The sequence below is a fragment of the Amblyomma americanum genome, chromosome 3 (assembly GCF_052857255.1).
Source record: "Amblyomma americanum isolate KBUSLIRL-KWMA chromosome 3, ASM5285725v1, whole genome shotgun sequence".
NCBI classification, from domain to species: domain Eukaryota; kingdom Metazoa; phylum Arthropoda; class Arachnida; order Ixodida; family Ixodidae; genus Amblyomma; species Amblyomma americanum.
In genome coordinates, this window is record NC_135499.1 from 210,104,566 (window position 1) to 210,119,841 (window position 15,276).

The following is a 15,276-nucleotide window of genomic DNA, read 5'->3' on the forward strand; positions in this document are numbered from 1 at the left end:
TCGGGCTTCTAGCGCGTGCTCGCTTGAGATTTCATACACTGTTTTAAATTCAGTGCGAATTCAAGTACAGCTATAATTATCTTATTATAATTAGTAATTAAGCGTACTGAGCGTATAAGTTTGGTCTAATTACTAGGCCTGGTGCATGACAGACAGCTGCGGAAGAAGTGCAGATTTCCACCGTCTTTGACGGCTCTCGAAGGGCGACGCCAGAATATTGCTGATTAGAATTAAGCAGCTCGAGCAAAAAGTACACATTTTAGCGTTTCACGTAAGTGCTTAATGAGCGGTTTCCTGTGATTTCAGCCTCTTTCACTGGTTGGCTGTTAGAATTTCAATGCCCTGATCGCGAATTCAATCTTTTGTTCAAGTAAAATTTGGCCACTATAGCTTTACACTGCTGCCGTCTGGTACAAACGGGGTAAATTTATTCTTGGAGGGAAGTTAAGAAAAAATGGCACAATTTCCGCTAGCCAAGTGCAGTTTCTCCGTAGCGGTCTCCATCCTGCCCCTTTCGCGGCGTGGAACTTGGTGGAGCTCGGCGAAGTGGGGCCCGTAAGCTTCACTACGAATTCTAGCCTGTGCTCGCTCACTGCTTCTGGCGCTAACAAAGAGCGCATGGTGCTTATAGCTTTCTCTGTACGTCATTTCTGTTCGCACCAAATGTGTTTTGCGATGAAATGGCTTCAGTTTAGAGATTAGACCCGAATTTCACTTCGATGCTACCAGTAATTATACGCCGAGTATGGTCGCAATAAAAACGTAACATGCGAAGAAGCTGGGCATTCAAATATGTGCTTTCTTCGATTAGTCAAATCAGTTCAAGGTAGTTTATACTGCGTAGTTTATAATTGCAACATTAAATAACCGGTTGATGCAGGAATGCAAATTATAAAAAATACTACATTGACAACTTCAGCTACACAACATACATAAAAAACACGTTTCATAAATAATACATCATAACACAAAACTTGCCGAAACATCACGTTCCTCAAGTTTGCACCCTAAATGATATTCTAGGAAGCTATAACGACAAGAACCTGTCCTTGACGGACTTAATTGTCAAAATTAATTCAAACAGTGCAGCTGGGAGTTCAGTTCCAAACTAGTTTCACTGCAGTCTCAACAGATTGATTGAGCGGAGAAACTCTCATGCATAAATCTTGTCTCTTATTTGACAAACACTGGTATGTGAAGGCCAGGAGGCATTCAGAGGGTAAGAGTTTAATATTTCTGCACTTCAATTAATTCTCATGACTTATTAAACAGACGCTGTAAAAACACATTAAAATAGATATGACTACAGCATACATTTCGTGATATAGCGAGTGTTTGCCTTTTAAAAGTGCATACAAACCAAAGCGGGAAACTTTTTTCTGAAAGGAAGAGTTTACTACATTTCGTAGTATACGCGGCATTTTATGGCAAACATTCATATGCGAAATCCTAGAGTATACACTTTATAACAAAAACGCGAACAAAACTGAACTACTCCAAGCTCACAAAAATTAATCCCTTGATTTACGGAGTTAGACTATAAAGCAAAGATATTTTTTAATACCAGTGTCAAATTCTGTGAATAAGAACATATGTTTCTAAAAAAGAAAACCAAAGCAACCAGTGTGTTTCGTACTTACACAATGTAATTTTTCTTGTTCAGAAGGAAGCGCTGAATGCAGAAAAATAAACATAGACAAAATCACCACAACAGTTTTCCCAGATCAAACAGTAGGCAGAGCGCGTACTGATACACTCAAGCTAGTGAAAAATGAGTAGAAAACGTGGACACTAAAAAACGAATGATAGAAGGGAGGGTTTGAAACAGCGCAGTGAATGTGCAATTTTAAAGTTATGCGGAAAGTCATTCAGTAGCTTCATTACACTTGATTCATCTACTAGCTTTATTAATTAATAATGTGTTTAAGATGTGCAGCAAGTTTCATGTGTGGATCTTGTAATATTCTGATAATACAAATTACGTAGAAATGGGCAGGGTTGGCGATTCGTATGCAATTGAACATTAATTAGGAGTGAGTGGGGCAAAACATGACACGAAACTGCAAATCATCCTCATTATTTTTATTCGCAGATATAAAAAAAATGAATACTGCTGAACCATGTCTTACACAATCCTGGCTTCACGCTCAAGAAATATGAAAAGCAGAAGAGGGACGATACGGTCTAATTGGTACACGATGAGAGAAAGAGACATAGACTTGCTCTTGCGCGACAAACCCTCGTTCCTTTTTTTTTCTCGCCTTAAGCGCTGTTACATCCTTTGCGTTAAATATGAAAGCATCAGGTGAACAGGGACGTAGTAAGATGTAATTAAGTTTCAAAACTTCAAAATGTTACACTCTACCTCACTCCGTGAAAAAATGAAACACCCTTCCAAAATCAACATGCTACTCATTCTCGCAATGAATGTATATGAAGTTGCCTCCGTGGACATTTTTTATCTTTTTATTTATTTCATACTGCAGATAATATTGCAGTTACAAGCAGAACAAATACAAAAGTACATAGTACAGATCCAAGGGAAGCAATTGAAACGAACAACCAAAAAGTAAGAATGGCGGAATCACTACGTTTTTTCAGTCATGTGTGCGTGCACAATCTTTTCGAACTTAATAAAAGAGAGGTATTGTACCCAGACGGAACCCGGCGTTCTTTTGTTGATGGCCCAGCACAATACACTGTACGCACTTTTACAAACAGGCTCTGCGTGTTGCCCGACTACGCGATGCTTTTGAAATTCCTTCTGTGCGTGACAGTTCTGGCCCATTCGTTCAGCCGAAATCGAACGGGCATGCGGTTCGGCTCAATTCATAGTGCGTGAACACAAAGTTCTGAACGTGACTGAAAGCCAGACCGTACAGAGCTTGCTCTATTGTCATAATGGGCAGTAGAAAAAGTTGTTCTTGCCCACCGGACAAAACGCGACGCTGAGGTTCACAAGACTTTTTATACAGTTGGAGCATTTAAAATGCGCTCTTCTTAACTTTTCTGGGATGACCGTTTTTGAGAACACCAAAACACTTGATGACTCCGGCGTTGCTTGCATCACTCCAGAGTCTTTCTTTATGCCTGCTGCGCGCCAGTCGGCAGTCATGGGTTTTTTTCTTTTGTACATTCAGAACATCCTAGAGAGCGTCAAAACACGGGTAGAGCTTAGAGCAAGCATCAAAAAGGCTCAACATTTACTTTAGTCTTGCCAGAACACCACAGTTTTGCGTTTCGCCCCACATGTAGCCTGCTGCTAAAATATTCCTTTCCTAAGAACCCATTGCGCAAAACTTTTCAGAAATAAGAACAATAACTTATTGTCATAATTAGAGTATTAAGCTAATCAACGACACCAATTGGATTGACATCCACAGTTTTGAAAAATGTTGCGTGGAAAATTTCGCGCTTTTCCGGCCGCTTTCTCGCTCATTTTGGCTCACCTTGCAATTTCTTTCTGTGCTCAGAACAGGCCATTCTAGTCAACCTTACACTTACTTGTAGTGTAAATGTGCCAGGTTGTGCCACCTAAACGTTAAGTTAATATGAATTCACATTTACCATTTAAGAGTTGCTAAGTAAGAAAATGCCTCGTTTTGCACATAACTGGCGAGCTTAGTCATGGCTAGAATTCTAAGCTCGAGGGCAGTCTATCTTGTTGCCAATGGCTTCAAATATGAAATCGTAGACCTCCAAGTGCATAGAGCACTGTGTATTTCAATGCCGTTTTTCTGTAGTTATTGGTCAAACTTCTCAACACATTTTTCAAGAGCATGATTCCAAGCAATCAAGCTTTAAGTCCAGCATTCACAGCGGCCTGCTTTAATTTATTCCGCAACTGCCCAAAATAAGGACAGATTTGACTCGAAATTCCACATTTCGTTTTTGCGACTGGCGATAACCGTTCTAGAAGGAGGAGGAGGAGAAAAGGCAGGGAGGTTAACCTGAGGAATAACAAATTTGCTACCCCGCACGGGGGTAAGAGTTAGGGGATAAAAAGATGAAGCAGAAACGAGAGTAGCAGGAAATTGAAGTCACTACGCAAAGTCACATCGTTCTAGAATCTTTGTTCAACTCAGCCTTCACACTGAAAGTGATGCGGTCTACCACGTTCACAAGCTTGCCTTGAAAGATATTTTCCAGAACTTTTAGACACTTCGAAAGTTCAGCATTGTAGGGCATGCTACACAGACAGGGCACAAGGCGCAGCAGCAGCAGCAGGAGTAGAGCAGCAAAATTTTATGAACGAAGTGAAAATACGACTGTAAAAAAACTGCACATCTCTGAACAAGTCGTACAACTATAGATTATGCTTTGGCCGCACCCCTGCTGCAAAAATGGTGGGTCATCAAACTGTGACAAGTATTGTATGGCTGCTAGTCAGGGTAACCCGATCTGCCATTGCTCAGCTGATGTCCAGAGCCTCGGCGGATAGCCACTTTGTGCGGGAGAAGGTGTTTAGTAGTCTTATAAGCAGCAGCTTGGCGAAGGAGCGCATGTGAGCCGACAATGTCATCGAAAATTGTACATATTCTGGTATTTTTTTGGATACAACTGCTGCTGCCAGTATGGTAATGCAAAGAGTGAATATAAACTAGAGACAGCAAAAAAATGTGATACAAATTTCACAATCAGGACGCATATATTATTAAAGTGACAACTTTAAGTCCCTTATTTGCGAATGTCAGCCTTCACAAAGTGCACTTGCACTAAAGTAAAATTCCACCTAAAACTTCTTCCTTTCGCATCGTCATACAGACTAGATATGAAACACAGATTGCAATAAAGAACGCTTTCTTTTTGTTTTTGCACATCTTATTGTTAATCCTAAGCAATAACCAAAACATTACTAGAGAAAAGCACAGCATCTTAACATAACTTTTCTTAAAACACACCTGAGGGAAATCTATGGCAAGCTTTGAACACACGGATACCTTAATTTTGCGAACAATGTCTTACACAGCCTATACCAAAAGTATTGAACGCATTGCAAAAAATGAATTACATGAGGATTGACGTCCGGACACAAAACGTAGTTTGTCAGTGACGCCGTTGTGGAAACATTCCGACCAATTTCGACCACCTAAGGTTTTTTAAACAATGCCTCACAGAAGTATACAAAATTATTCAAATTTTACAGCTTCAGCATGAAAACTGGACATCATGGTACGTTTTCGTCCTGAACATTTAACACTTTGTATCTGAATGTTGCCTGTACAAGCTACGGCTATCATACTTGTAAAGATTTTGAATTTAAATCCTTCAAGCTGGTGCCTTATGACAACAAGGAAATGCTACAGAAATATACCTGCCAGCACTAAGCAAACATTAAAGTTTACATAATACTATATATACTTTGTGCAACATGAATGCATAAAGAACACTTTAGTCACTGCTACTATTTTTTGCAAACATCTGAAGGAGCACAGCGCAGAAGAACGTTATGGAGCACCATAGCAGAGAAAATTAAAGGGTGAAGGTCAGAAGTACACATGAAGAGGAGAAATTATGTGCTATGCTTTGAGAGAAATCAAATGGAACCAGAAGTCAACAGCTGGTGGCGCCTGAATGACAGCAGACATGATACGAATGTGCACAGAAAAAAATGAAAAAATATTCAAGCTTCAGACAAGAAACACATCAACGACTGCATCTGCATCTTGGTCTTATCTGTAGTGGGAGAATTCAAATGACAATATCCGTTATAAACTGAGATGGTGCGGTATTCTGGATTTTAGTTGTATTTGAAAGCTTACCAAGAATCTCCCTGTTCTGTTTCGTTGCACTAAGAAATGTCGGAAGCGACAAAATCAAAAGCAAAAGGAGCGAAGGTTGACCATCCGAATACCTACTAAAGTTATATTTGTGCGTGGTATATGCAATGTCAGCATACTTCATTTTGAACCGACAGTTGTGAAAATTAATGCAGAGGCGTCTCTAATAGCATACGGGTAGGCTTGGAATATTATAAGCTTCACACCCCATACGAATTGGTTACGTCACGTAGTGACGCCTGGTACGGCAGACGATGCACTCAAAGAACGCACATATAATTTGGTTTTATGAGTGTATGTCTATAAAAACATTGGATAAGGAGCATTCCTTCCAAATACGTAATGTCTGGTCTCATAACAGGCAGGCAGGGGGGCGTCTTGCACTTGCTACGCATAGAGAATCTAATAGAATGCCTCGCTTCTTCGATAATCGCGTGTCCACGGTGAACATACGCGACATAAAGTTAGGCGCAGTATCGAGTAAAAATCCGAACGTAGTCTTTAGAGCGAAGCCACTGCGTCGCAAAATCTTTCTGCGAAAGAAATGATGTACAAAGAAAGCCCTACGCGCCATCTGTTCTTTATTAGGGCTGCGCGAAACGCGCAAACGAAACGAGTCCGTCGTGAAGCACGCAATCCTCGCTTCGCCGAGCGCCACCATATTCTACGCCGCGAAAGGGGCAGGCTGGGGATCGCTATTGGAAATTGCACACGGCTGTCTGAAACTCTGCCACTTTTTCGTAATTCTACTCCGAGAGTAAATTGATCCACGACCGCGCAATGGGCCTCTCAGTTCTTGGATAAAGTAGACAGCCTCGTGCATTGCAAAACAAGCGCTGGGTACTAACCAAAGCTCATGTGAGCGCGCCGAGAGACAAATCTCTCGGATTTAAATAAGTTCGCGTCAAGAAACTTGTGTGTGAGAGTATGGCCAGTATAAAAAAATTGCAAACTCCAATGAAAACGGGAAAATGTGTAGATGTTGAAATAATGGGCTCGTCAAGGCGAGTACCTACGCAGCATTGGCTGAAGCTTTGAGCCATAATCAGGAGCAGGAACGGCGACTGGGCGCTTGCGACAGCAGTGGACTGTAGCCCCGATAACTCTGGTGACATATAGTTGCATAAATGCAAGCACATAAAAGAACTTTCACTGTGAATGAAAGACACATCCCTGAACAGCAAAGCAAAGTTTAAAAAGGAATTAAAGTGTGGTAATAGAAAATAACTTTAGTGAAATGTGAGGCGTAAATGATGGGAAATACTTTCAGTAAAAAAAAATAGTCGTAAAAGCTGGTGACTTAGTTGCTTAAATAGAAGCACAGAAAAAGAAGTTTCACTCTGAATGAAAGAAACATCCGTGAACAGCAGAGCAAAATTTGAAAAAGAAATTAAAGTGGGGTAATAGAAAAGATCTCTAGTGGCATGTGAGGCGTAAATGATGAGAGACACTCCCAGTAAAAAAAATTAAAGTCGTATAAGCTCCTATTGCAGAAATGACCGTGGCTTACAGAGAGAAAAAAGGTGAGAAGAATAACTTAAATCCTGAAATAATGATTTTGTATTATAAAAATCAGCGATAGCCTGAGAGACATCAAGTGGAACGTAAATTGCGGGATGGGCTTTCGAGGAAATCCTAAACAGATAAGCAAGGAGCGCGACAGGCACACATTTAATGACGGAGAGATGCATAAATCATCGCAAATACTATTTCCTCTGCACTTACCAACGCAGAAACCTGGTGACAACTCATGAGACAAAAAGCTTTCCACCTGTTCAAGCTTTTCTCACCTGTGCATTTAGGTGCGCGTGTTCTTTATTTCTGATAACGGGAAAAAGAAGTACGTGTTCCCCATACTACATATAATTGATTCTCACTAAGTCATGGAAATAAAAGGAGAGGTGATGTCAATATTAGGAGGTGGTGTATAAAACGATAATTAGTTTTAAAAAGAAAGAGTATCAGGAGGACCGACACTTTTCTACAAGAAACTCCCCTTGAGCACGTATACAGAAAACGAGAATACAAGAAAGCAAAAAAGGAGTAAATAAAGAGCAGAGATATTACTGACGAGTTAATCATAGTTGCCCAAAAAACTGATGAGATACGTGTTAGTGAAGAAAAACGATGGAAGTGGCAATAGAAAAAAATGGCTTTATAGTTGGGGATCAAGCCTGGAGAAATTATTATATAAGAATAATGACAAGAAAGCAAAGAGGACCATTCTGGGCTTATGTCATACGACAGGAAAACTGGCTGATGCGCCGACAATCTCGGGAATTTTTACGTCTCTTTAACGCAGCGATAATGCAGTAAAGGACGGTGGCCCCAATAATTATTTTTTATTATTAATCGCTCTTTAACTGCACCTTTCCTCGCGTATATTATGAACACCTACGTCTAAACAACACATTCTGAATCAAATTCGCTAGCCGCTAATATAGTTAAATTCCAAAGTTTTCATTATTCTTCAGCGGACTTTCGCATGTGCCAAGTTCGGCTTCCTATCTTTTCCTGCCAATGTATTACGCTTAAAGTATCGCGTGATTGTTTATTATAGAGTTTTACAGCTTCGTTCCTATCTGTGTCTCTATGCCTTGTTTTGTCTTACGATTTGCTCTTTTGATGTATTTCAATGCTACTCCTCTCAAATGCCTGGCAAGCACGCTAACAGTAGTTGTTATGCACCTTACCAGGAATTCAGAACAGCACCCAGTCAGTGCCCCTAAGCCTAGCGGCCTATAGCGCTTGAGTGGTACAGGCTGTCATTTTTTTCTTTATAACATCACGAATTTTGTCACCGCGCTATTTTAATTTTCAAAGGCACGCGCCACATGGTGGTAGGCAAAGGAACTAGAAACGCTTAGAATCCACCCGTAGTCTTCAGACTATTCTTGACTGATTGATTTATTTACTAAATAACTGATTAATTAATTAACCATATAATTAATTATCATTATAAGCTCTGAGCCCAAAGGCGCTCTGTGTCCGAAAGTGCGCGACTTTGTGGAGAAAATTGTTTAAAATAAACCTACAGTCCTAGCGATCATGTTCAGTGCATTCGTCTAACTCTTACACGACATCTTAACAGAATCTGTTTTGGCTGATAAGCACTTTATGTATGAAATATATTCACTTATTGGAAAGTAACAATGTTCCAGCTTGCTCTTGAGAGTACAATCAGGCAGACTTTTACTTTCAGAACATGCACCATACCTCTGTGAAAGGTTGCGATGGTTACGGCTCACTGTTCAGAGTACTCATCAAAGCTTAGTAGGCAAATTTTTTTGGCCTTCATGCCCAAATTATTTCATAAGCCTTGAGCTTAACCTGATGCGCAAAATTCGTTGAGGCACCTCGCAAAAGGAGCTGTTTCCGAAAGTTCGTGCCTTCTATTTCTCCTCACGAAATTTTAGGAAGCAAGTGCAATTGTCATTTATTTTCACTGCATTACTTCCAGGCTGTCTGAAAACTGTATTTACGAAAGGGGAGTGAGCACAAATCGATCAGTGACGTGCCTTTGTGGAACTTACTGGCGTCGGTCCCACGGAACGATTACGTAGCGGTAGTCAGTGAAGCCACCGATTTTCTCAGAGCTTAATTATTGCTTTTACTCCTCTATCCAAGATACGAGTTATGTGTAATGTGTGACGTAAAGAGTCGAACTTCTCTACGACAAAAACAGCAGGTTTGTGCTTCAGTGAACTTACGTTTAAATGGAGTTTTGGTGCAATGAGATTGATTTTACGTCAGTAGAATTATCACAGCTTATGTCAACATTACAGACGTTTCTTTAAGTAAACTACTTATTTAAATTTTCTGAATTACGCGCGAGGGAAATGTCTAGGAAAAATCAACCTGGAGGAAAGACACGTCATCGATATTTCCAATGCGGCAAAGAAGTCAAGCGCCATTTTTATTAAGGACGTAAGCATGAATTAAACACTCGTTTTGCATCCACTACTTACTTTGGAAGTCTTTTTACTCATTTGTTTGTTCTATTCACAAAAATATATTCGTTTTAGCAATTACACACCGCTCTGGATTTCATTTTGTTTGGCTTCTGGAGTTCAGTTGCGCAAGCAGGTTCTACTCATCTCGACAAACTACTGACAAGAAGTGTAACTTGTTACGCAAATGTTATGCAGGTTAGCTTCATCTTGAACTACTGCAGCCAAGTTCTTATTCTACACCCCATCGCTTCTATCTCTGTGACGCTTCACAAACTTAAGTGAAAATGATATTTGATTGGTGCTCCTTACACAAGGCTGATCTTTCAAAAACTTTTTTTCTTACAATTCATACGCTGTTACATGCAAATATTTATTATTTGACAGGCCACGTTACGTATTCTCATTTATGGAGCGTTAAAGATGCCAAATTTTGTCCAGGAACGAAAAGGGTTTTGTTACAAGGACAACACATTGTACCGAAGATTTGGTTTTTTTCTTGCTATTCGTAAACGAATGTTACATTAGAACAATTTTATCATGCATGTCCCGCGTTTTTTTTTTATTTGTGCCATTCTATGTGCGCCAGGCATTCAACGGCACGCCGGTTATATCAAAACATGTTGACTATAAGAGAACAACGTCTACATTTCGAACAAGCAGTGAATGTTTTCTTCATTTTTTTTTACACAAATCGCGGAACCTGTGGTCTACAAGCTCTCGTAACTCTCAATTCAATTCGTTTATGTTCATCTCGAAGTTGAAGGCCCCCAGGCGAAAAAGCTGTTTACGACAGCTTGAACGGTGCCTGGGGGCATACAAGGCAGCAGTGGTCACAGAATAAATTGCAGTGCAAGATCACTTCTTCAAACAATACAATAATTAACAAAACATTAGTTACACATGAAGATTCCAAGTAATTGGTGTCCTGCCTCAATTCGCAATGAAGACTGGAAAGCATTGCAGAATTCATAAATGACAATCTGACTCTAATCACAATGTGAAAATGGTTATTGTGCATAGGTATTTTAATATGTTACAAAATACTGTCGCAATTGCTTTTAATTGACCATGTAAAAATTTATTCCCCTCTTTTGATAATCATTCAGATGAAATGGAAGCAGGTATTTTAGGGACTGACAAAGATAATCAGTACGCCGGTGTGGTACAAACCACTTGTCACAGCTGCGAGTACCACTCGCGTTTTTGTTTGCGTAAACTTGCGGAACTCTTTAAAAACGTTTGAAAGACAGAAATTGCAAAAAAGAAAGCATGCATTAGGCGAAATTCTAGGTAATGTTTTGCTTTTGTTAATTTATTCTTAAGAAACAATTCTTGAGCCGGATGGTAGTTCGATGCATTAGCAATATTACAAAGTACTTTCTTCTGTAGAAAGAAAATTGCGTTGATGTTACTGCTCGTCGTTCCTGAAACTTGAGAGCAGTAGGTTAAATGTAATGTTTGAATAGTTAAAATCGACTTTGCCAAATAGAAACCTCTGTCTGCAAGGTCTGGTAAGAACGCCTGCTCAAGCTGGCTGCGAACAGACATTTACACGGCAAACGGTTATGTACAGTCGGGGACAAAAGTCTCTGGACCACGTGTTCTTAACACGAATCTGATAACACTATTATTAGCAGGCGGCCGGAGACCACACTTGTGGGGGTGAAATAACAAAATTTTCCCTTTCACCTCCACAAGTGTGGTCTCCAGCCGCCTGCTAACAGCAAAGCTATGGCTTCTTTTGAAGAACACGTGGTCCAGAGACTTTTGTCCCTGACTGTACGTTTTAGTTAACTACACGTTAAACTTGGTTCCACTGAGTGCTAAACTACCATATATACACTTTGTAAAATTTTACTAAAAGGCATGAAGTGACGTTCAAGCTGGACAGCTATAACTGATCTATCGAGCATTGTACTTCACTTTGAGCTGCTGGCCAATCTAGCTGTTTTACCACTTATTGCATAGGTATTGGGCTAGCACGATCACAAATCAGAACGCTAGCTCAGAACTTCATCACCATCATTATCATTATCATCATCAGCCTTACTACGCCCACTGCCGGGCAAAGGCCTCTCACATGTCTCTCCAATTAATCCTGTCCTTTGCCAGCTGCGTCCACCCTTTGCCTGCAAACTTCTTAATCTCATCCGCCCACCTAACCTTCTGCCGCCCCCTGCTACACTTACTTTCTTTTGGAATCCACTCCGTTACCCTTAAGGGCCAGCGGTTATCTTGCCTTCACATTACATGCCCTGCCCAAGCCCATTTCTTCCTATTGATTTCGACTAGGATGTCATTAACCCGTGTTTGTTCACTTCATACAGCTCTGAAAATTGGTCGGAGATATATCTGGCGGAGGCAAGCTAACGTTCAGCCTACGATGAACTCTGCGAGTTAAGCTTCATTCCTCTATCGTATGTTATGCCCTATACTGAGCAATGCGATGAAGTATCCTAGCAATATGAATTATAAAGCAAAATAGAGTGAAGCAAGCTGTCCAATGTACTAAAATTGTGGACCAGCCATGTAGCAGCACAACAGAAATGTTCCGACAAACAAATGGCGTACCACTATTTCTGCACATATTTTTAATTTTCTCATTTTTTTTCCGCAATACCCGATAGGAATTTCCCGGAAGTTGAAAGAGCTGCTCTCATCGCAACTCGAAAACAATACGACTTTATTGCAAGTGTTGAACGAGTCCAAATGTTTTCGCGTTCCTGTCATTTCTGTTCGCAGGTGAAGACGCTGAAAATGACAGCGGTTGTATTCGGTGCCTTCCTGGTGACCAACGTGCCCTACATGGTCCAGGAGGTCATCCTTGCCTTAGGCAACCCTGGCATTCTAGACGCCAACGCGGTGGCCCTGTTCGGCGTCATTTCGGCCTCCAACAGCGCCATCAACCCGTACATCTTCCTTTACTTTGAGAAGAGGCAACGGAGAGGTGCACCAGGCACTTTGAACTCCTTGCTAAAGCGCCTCTGTTGCATCGGGCGTAGATTCGCCAACGCGGAAAACAGGGCTTACCAAAAGGAAACGGCTATATTAACCGTGCATTTCTCGAGTCGACACTCACGCACTGTGACAATGGTCGACTCCGACACCTGTGCGTTTTCGGGGAGGACTCAGCTGTGATCTCATGGTGTTCACGTCGAAATGAAAGTATAAAGTTAGCGAAAAACCTTTAGCATTGTCCGAACAGTTTTTCTTTTATCGTTGTTGTTGTATTGAAGAGATCTTTGAAGTACTACCTTCATGCAAAACATATATATGCTCTTTCAGCTAGAGTATGAGGTTGCTTCCGGTTTGCTAAACGGTCTAGTTTTTTGCGAAATTGTGGTAGTTTACTGTGTTACATTTTAAATAAGTAGTCCTATGAAATCGGCGATTTCAGCTGCTGAAGGACTCAGAAAAAGGCGATGGATGATGCTACTTGACTCATTTTAATTTAAACAGCGCTGGAAGGCGCTGACAGGGCAGAATAGCGTACAAAAATAACTTCTTGCGCGGATATGTATTGACCATAGTAGAGACTGGTTGCTGTCCATAATCCACGCAGAGCTTTGCAGTTGTTCGCATAGGACTTTCTTCACATGTGCCAGTATTGTTGTAGCCTTGTGTGCCAAAAAGAGGCGTAAGCTTGCGCCAGCAACTAATATTTGTCGATGGTGTGTGTCAAAGATTGACGCAAATAATGGGCTTAGCCGCAGCATTTCAGGACTCTGCTAATGCCGTCAGATTTTTCATGAACATGGTCTACAAAGTTATCCATGAATCACACTTCCGTTGCCCTCTGTGAAACGGGTTGAAACCTGTCCGCTCATGATGTTTTGCGCCCGGGGCGTTGTAGGGAGAAAAATAACACAAAAGAACACGAACTCCAGCTGATGCCGGAGTTCCTGTGCATTTTGACAGATGCGGTACCGTGGAACTAGCGACTTGCGCAGACTAGTGACCATTTATGGGTCCTAGTGGAAGACCGCCATCTTATATTATTTAACATCAGTGTAAAGATCTTAAATATCATCTGTCATAAACCGACGGTTTAAAAACATCATTTCTGTTTTTCTATAGGATTGCTCAATGCCGGGAGGAAACCCTATTTTCGATAACTTATATATTGAAATTTTATAATGATCCGAATGTGACCATCATCAGAAGCGCTTCGCTATTCTCCAGTTTTGTATCTTCTTCTACCACATTACATTCATCGTTCACAATTCGTGTATCCGTTTTACGCACATCACATCAACTATGACTATGCGCGATGTGCTGAAATGTAGAATGTAAATAGATGTGAGGGAATATTGCTTCAGAAAAAGGCTTCAAAGGAGCCCAGAATTCGCCATTCACTTTTGCGCGCCTGAATTCTGCCTGATGTTCTTACTCTAGTGTAAAACAACGCTCAAACAGACAAGCAGACAAGGATTCCATTTCCCAGTTGGTTGTGCGATTACATAAACAAAAGTTGTTTCAATTTTCATGAGATATGCCTGTGACTGAAATAAACGTTGCATTTACTGCAAATCTGTGTCGTTTCTACGTACTTCTATCAATACTTTGGAGAAATGCTTTTCATGTGTAGCTCAGAATATGTCATCTTTGCGAAGCAAGCTTACTTCTACACCCACACCTGAACAGGTTACATCACAAGGTCAGCTCGAAAGCGTCGTCAAGAGATCATCGGAGGTAAGCTCAAGAAGCGGATCCCTTCAGGCTGGAATTCAAACAAGGTGTCTACAAATATGTTAGATTTAGCTCTTCGACGGGCCCGCTTACGTTCCAGGAAGTAATAATTAAATCTTCGTTTCTCACATAGCTCATTTCTCGGCGAGACTACACATTCTATGTTTGTTACAAAATTCTAAATGTGCGAGTACCTGGCAGCTGACGCAAATAAAAAGCGATTCAAAATGCATCATGACTAAGATTTTGCAACCTAGTGGAATTAGGGTGCCTCGATGCCAGCGCCGGGTACAGACAACTTAAGCGACGCCGCCATATTGCCGCCGACTGGCCTCTCCCATGTACCGCGAAATGCTCCACTGGTAACCCCAGTGTAGCTCTCGCTGCAAAATGCCGTTTAAGTTAAAGCACTTTGAAGCGCGCCGAGAGCATGAACGGCGCCGTTACAAACGCTAGCGCCGCTGATCGCGTGTGATTCAATATGGCGGCGCCGCTGATGTTGTCTCCACCCCGGCGGTGCTGGCATCGAGGCACCCTAATTGGAATACTATTTTTATGCTCTCTCGCGTCAAAACCTCGTGATGATTGCATCATTTGTCTTGGATTGGATCGATGGCAGCGACATATCTGACTGCATGCTACACACTTGCCGATGCGCATATAAAATACAATTGATTTTTGAGGAAAGTAAATAGCGCAGTAATTGTCTCACAATTCACTGGACACCCGAACCGCGCCGAAAAGAAACAGAGGAAGATGGGACTGAAAGAAGAAAGGAATAGGGGTCGTAGTGGAGGGCTCCGGAATAATTTCGACCACTTGGTGATCTTTCACGTGCACTGACATCGCACAGC

General features: G+C 41.2%; 1 protein-coding gene across 1 annotated transcript in view; it reads left to right on the plus strand.

Moving 5' to 3' along the window:
* LOC144123625 (gonadotropin-releasing hormone receptor-like) overlaps positions 1-14,260 on the plus strand; it is a 49,432-nt gene extending 35,172 nt beyond the window's left edge. The window contains exon 3 of the mRNA XM_077656426.1: positions 12,476-14,260. Coding sequence (XP_077512552.1) covers positions 12,476-12,871 — 396 coding nt within the window. The 3' untranslated portion in view covers positions 12,872-14,260. The remainder of the gene's footprint in view (positions 1-12,475) is intronic.
* Positions 14,261-15,276: the final 1,016 nt, after the last annotated feature.